We start from the raw sequence: 6,000 nt of genomic DNA, 5'->3' as shown, positions 1-6,000 counted from the left end.
TCTTTCCTGACTGACAGCTGGATGAGTGCTCCTGGGTGGCCCGCCTCTGGGTGTGTACCTCTCTTATTTTTAGGACACTGAAGGAGAGGAACTACCAAGCAGTAGGAATGGCATGTGACTCAACTCTCTTCATATATATGGTCCTATACGTAAAGTTACTGGGTCCTACCCCTCTCTCTGTACCAAATTTCTTTTTTTAAGTCACAGTTGGTGCCTATCGGCTCTCTGCTGCCACATTCAAAATCTGCCTCATTTAAAGCCACTTTGAGGGTGCAGAAACAGGGGTTTGGGAAGTGGGTTCTGGTTTCCTAAGCCTGCCAAAATACATATTTCGGAACCTATCTTTGGAAACATGCTAGAGGCTGCACCCTCAGGATCTCTGAGGGTGTTCCTTGCTAAAAAAAAAAAAAAAAAAAAAAAAAAAAAAAATGTGAGGGGGGTGGTGGGAGGAGGAGAGGCAAATAGGAAGGGCCTTCAGACATCACCAAGTCCAATTTTCTAAATCCTATAGGGGAAACTGAGGCTCGGGGATGCCAACTGCCCCAGGAATGTCTGCGATGTCACCTTTGTCCTTGACCAAGGCATTCATCTGCATCTCCCCCAGCCCACCTCTTGGACCTCCAGAAAGGCCGCTGAGGATGGGCAAGTGGCCTCTGGAACCGCTAGAACAACCCACAGCCTCCTCCTCCGAGGGCCCCGATGGGGAGGGAGGAGGCCTTTCAGGGAGAGAGTAAGGGAGGGAGGGCGAAAGGAAGGAAGGGGAGCCAGGGGTGGGAGTGGAAGAGGCAGGCTCGGCCGGGGCTGATTGGCTCCCGGGGCCAGCCCTCCCGAAGCGGTTTATAAGAGTTGGGGCGGCCGGCACCCTCCTCGCTCGCCCGCGCGCCCCAGGAGCAGCGCCCGGCTCTGAGCGCCCCTACGTCGAGGCCCGCCTGGCCGCGCGCCGGCTCTGCGCTGCCTTTGCACTTGGCCGCCGGCAGAACAGCCCCGGAGGGAGGCGAGCGCCGGAGCGAGGCGGGCCGAGCGCCATGCGCCGCGCCAGCCGAGACTACACCAAGTACCTGCGCGCCTCCGAGGAGATGGGCAGCGGCGGCTCCGGCGCCCCGCACGAGGGCGCCCTGCACGCCCCGCCGCCGCCGCCCGCGCAGCCCGCCCCGCACCATTCCGCCGCCGCCTCCCGCTCCACGTTCGTGGCCCTGCTGGGGCTGGGGCTGGGCCAGGTCGCGTGCAGCGTCGCCCTGTTCCTTTACTTCCGAGCGCAGGTGAGTGCTCGCCTCCCAGGGGCGCGCGGGCGGGGCGCACCCGCCTTCATCCTCCAGCACTTTGCAGGCGATGGAGTCTAGTCCCCCGGCTTGACTCCTCAGAGCTTGCATATCTGGGGAGGGGAAAGTGACCCTAAAAAGGGAGCGTCCGGCTGGGGGACAGCCAGGCGCGGGGCCCGGCGCGCTGGCTTCTGGTCCTCGCGCCGAAGCTGAGCTCGCCCGGCCTGGTGCGTTTGAATTTCCCCCGGCGAGACCGCATTGGCCGCTCACCTCTTCGGGAAACGACTGCACACTTTTCTCTGCTTCCACCTCCCACTTGAAGCAAAGAATGAACTTAGGTCCACTCAGGAAAAACAATTGAGCGCCTACCGTTGGGAATCGACCCTTTCCTTCCCACCCACCCCCGGGAGGATTTGGGGTCCTGGGGTTGGTTGGTTTTGCACCGCGCAGTGCGTGCGCTGCCGGCAGCCGCTGGAGCCCCGGGGGGCGATGCCCAAGTCGCCAGATGGACCGAAAGACATAGCGCGGCCAGAGAAGTCTGGTCTTAGGACCCGGGCTCCGCTCGCGCGGAGTGAGAGAAGAAAGAAGGGCCCTCGTGCCTTCCCACTAAGTGGGCGGAGGAAGGAAGCAAAGTGTGTGTGGAGGTGTTCTGTCCCCCGGCACAGCCTAGCGACAATCTAGCAAGTAACCACATTTTCAAAGGTGAGGAAGCCGGTTAGGAACGGCAGAGAGATAGTAGAAGGGAAGGGGTAAATCTGTAACCCTATGCTTACTGGTGGTTTATGCTCTTGTGTTTTCTTGGAAATTGCAGTGCAGTTGGTTGGATTCATTCAAGTATTCTTGTCTGGTGCTGTGAACTCTTTCTCAAAGGAAGTGGGGGGCTGACTGTGCATTTTTTTTTTTTATGGGAAAAGAGACTTGGGTTTGGACTTCATTGGTTTTCAGATTCAAAGGTGATTACTAAACCAAATTGAACGCATCAGAACAAGGCATTGCCTGGGCTGTATGGGATTTGGACGTGTGCCAGGGTCTTGAACTCCATTACTTGTAATCATAGGCTTTTTGTTAAATATTCAGTATCCACTAATTTGCATTTTATAGAACTAGTTTATCTACTAAAAGGTAGACATACTACGTGCAGTGCTTTAGAAAATTTGTATTTGTATGTTAATAAAAATAATCTTTTCCTATTGAGAGGAAGTTTTTCTAAAAATACAACTTTCAAGTGGTTTACTTGCAATATAGATTACACAAATCTATATGAAAGTGATGAAACATTTTTCTTTCATTGGAGTATGCTGTAGCGAAGAATGAGTGATTTATCCATTTTCTCATCCAGCATGTGGTCCTGTCCCCCTCCTCCCCCTGCCCCGCCCCACCATTTAATGTCTGTATATTGAGTGCCTGCACTGCACATGACACTCTTAAATGGTATGGAATATGAATTAAGAATCGTTTATTCAACATACAATGTCCACATACTGTGTGCATTGCATGATGCCAGGTAATGAAGGGGCCTATAAGCAAAAGACTTTAAATTCTTAGTCCAGTAAGAGAGAAGCATTCAGAAAAGGGAGAGAGGATTCAGTCGTTCTCTTTTATCTTTTCTAACAATTTGCGGTTATGGCATTTTCATAGCAGTGGTAGTGAAGTGAGTATTCAGCACTGAAAGAGCAGTAGGGAATGAATGAGTTCTAGGGACCAGAAACAGCTTAGATTGGCAGGAACCATGGAAATCGGCGTGACCATTTAGGAAAGAATGACCTGTTGGGCTGTTGAAGAAAGTGTTCAGCTTCTTTGTAGGGATTCTCAATATTAATGGCCTGGTGGGCTGAGGATTCTAGCTTTCTGATGATCATCTAGCAATCTTGATGTCACATGGATAGAAAATTTTCAGATGGAGAATTTAATGTCATCGAATTTCTGGGTACAGTTTTCCTAAATGGCATGAAGATTGGGCTTCTCCAAGACTTAGGCAAATATATATTAACCATTACTCTGAACCCAACTGTGTATTACATTTTTAAAAGGTCATCTCCTTCAGTTAAGAAGTAATATTAGGAGGAATGTTTTCATAGGAGGATACTCCACTAGATGTGGTTACGTTTTGCTGAGTACGGTATCTACAGTTAATACTGAAAGGGGTCCTAATCATTTAGAGATACATTCGGAAGTAGTTACAAATGAAATAAGATGTTTGGAATTCGTTGCAAAATAATAGGTGGGGAGCCTGGGGAACAGGGAAGTGGTTGCTTATAGATGAAACAAGATTGGCCATGCACTGGTAATTGCTGAAGCTCAGTGATGGGTACCTGGAGGTTCTACAAGTCTAAAATTCTTTCCACTTTTACATATGCTGGAAGCCTTCTTTCAAAGTTCTAGTTGAGAGAGTAGATTCAGTTTGACCTGATACTGATTTAACATTTTCACTTATATCAGCTTCCTTGGATTAGAACTTGGTACCAAATAGATAGTTTTTTGATTTCCACTAAATTTGTGGGTCAACTACTTGGGGCTTCTGAATGTGTTTGAACTAGAATGAAATCATCTAATATCAGGTAATATGTTTGCAGTTAACAGTTAAAAAAAAAAAAAAAGAAAAGAAAAGGAGCCAGTTTTATTGTTTTTGTTTAAAGATGGGAGGGGAGAGCCACGCAAATCCTCATGCATTTAGAAAAATGCCCCCAAATAATGTAAAAATTATAGTGACAAAAAATTTTCCCCTGCTCCACTCATGTTTGAATAGCTAAATGTGAATCAGTCTCCTGAATGTTTGTAGATTGCTTGTGCCTAGATTAAGAAAAAAAAAAAAAGTACTAGATCCAGTGTAGATTAGCTTTTCCCCTACCAACCTTGCCAAAGAAAAAATAGCATATGGCTTGTGCTATATATTTACCACATAGTATTCATACTTTGGTTTACAAAGAAAAAGAAAAACCTTACAAAAAGTTGCTTTTAAAATTTATGTGCCCTTTTTTTTTTAAGCGTCCATATAACCATATTCAGAGTTTAGAGCTTCGCTACAAGATAAGCTTTTCAGGAAACTCAATATCTGTCCCCTTTTAACCCCTTCCGCCAAACCCCCAATATGCACACCAACCTCCCTGGGCTGTTTGTTACCCAAACAGGAGAACCGGAAATCTGATGTGGAGGTGTGTAGGCTGCCTGCTTGAAAAAAACAGAAAACAAAGTAGCACAAATGTCTAGCATCCTGCCTCATTTAACCCTACAGATGATTAAGTTTCAAGGAAGTTTGTTTTTTTTAAAGATTGAGTTCCTTTCACATGAACTACATTGTCTGATCACTGTATTTTTGAAGTCCAGTTTAAATCAGATATTCAAGATTCACTTAATATTTTCAGTCATTTCTAGGTACAATGAATTCATTTACTGTTTACTGTGGTTTTTTTTTTTTTTTTTTTTACTGTGAATTTTGGATGAGTTTCTTCATTCCTCTGTCAAGTGTAAGTTCCTTGAAGGTCAGGACTGCCCATTTTGCTCACTACCTTCTTTACAGCATCCAGCCTAGGGCTTTGCATGTTGAATTTACTGAAAACGCTTTTCAAATGATTTGCAGCACTAGAAATATACCTTCTTCTAATTTTTAATGTGTAAATGATCTCGTTAGTAGCTAAAATAGACTAAAAAGTGCAATTTTTCCATCATATAAATTTTCTATCCAGACTGCTGTGTCAGGGGATGGGTTGTTAGGGGAGAGGTTACATTTGTCCAGCCGCTCGGTGAGTAATGTGGACGGTCCACTCAGTCCGACGCCCTGCCCCGCAGCTCCTGCAGTGCTGAGACCACAGGAGCAGAGGCCATCATTTGCCTGTGTGTGTTGCTGGCCCTGCACCCCTGCACCTCTACGCCACCCTTTCTCCTGGTCTCCATCTTCAGGAAAGGAGAGCTGCAAGGGCACTGGAATAAGAAAGACATTTGCTTGCAGGTTAAAAATAAATTTCTAAGACACATGCAACCCTATGTTCATAGCAGCACTATTCACATTAGCCAAGACATGGAAACAACCTAAATGTCCATTGACAGATGAATGGATAAAGAAGATGTGGTACATATACACGGTGGAATATTACTCAGCCATAAAAAAGAATGAAATAATGCTATTTGCAGTAACATGGATGGACCTAGAGATTATCATACTAAGTGAAGTGAGTCAGAGAAAAAAATACCATATGATATCACTTATATGTGGAATCTAAAATATGACACAGATGAACTTATTTATGAAACAGAAATAGACTCAGACATAGAGAACAGACTTGTGGTTGCCAAGAGGGTGGACAGAGTTGGAGAGGGATGGAGTGGGAGTTTGGGATTAGCAGATGCAAACTGTTATATATATGTATAACTGAATCACTTTTCTGTACACCAGAAACTAATACAACATTGTAAATCAACTATACTTCAATAAAATAAATTTTTAAAAGTAATAAAAATAAAATTCTAACATATGACCCTTAAATAAACAAAATAAGTGAGTATATCAAAATTAATTATTCCATACTTTCATTTTGGAAAACAATTGGTGACATTTTATATATGTTTTAGCGCTAATGTGACTTCCTGAAACAGTGGTTCTCACCTGCACATTAGAAACACTTGGGGAGAGGGACTCAGTTGACCCCTCCCCTTAGGGATATTGATTAAATTGGCCAAGGGTGGGACCTGGGCATGGACATATTTTTAAGAGAGAAGAGACAAAAATCTTTGCATTATATTTCTT

General features: G+C 45.2%; 1 protein-coding gene across 1 annotated transcript in view; it reads left to right on the top strand.

The window, feature by feature from the left end:
- Window positions 1–1,025: 1,025 nt before the first annotated feature.
- Window positions 1,026–6,000, top strand: part of TNFSF11 (TNF superfamily member 11) — a 34,276-nt gene continuing 29,301 nt past the window's right edge. The window contains exon 1 of the mRNA XM_030882117.2: window positions 1,026–1,259. Coding sequence (XP_030737977.1) covers window positions 1,026–1,259 — 234 coding nt within the window. The remainder of the gene's footprint in view (window positions 1,260–6,000) is intronic.

This window comes from Globicephala melas, chromosome 18, assembly GCF_963455315.2.
Source record: "Globicephala melas chromosome 18, mGloMel1.2, whole genome shotgun sequence".
In the NCBI taxonomy this organism is placed as follows: Eukaryota; Metazoa; Chordata; class Mammalia; order Artiodactyla; family Delphinidae; genus Globicephala; species Globicephala melas.
This window is presented reverse-complemented; position numbering and strand designations above follow the sequence as displayed.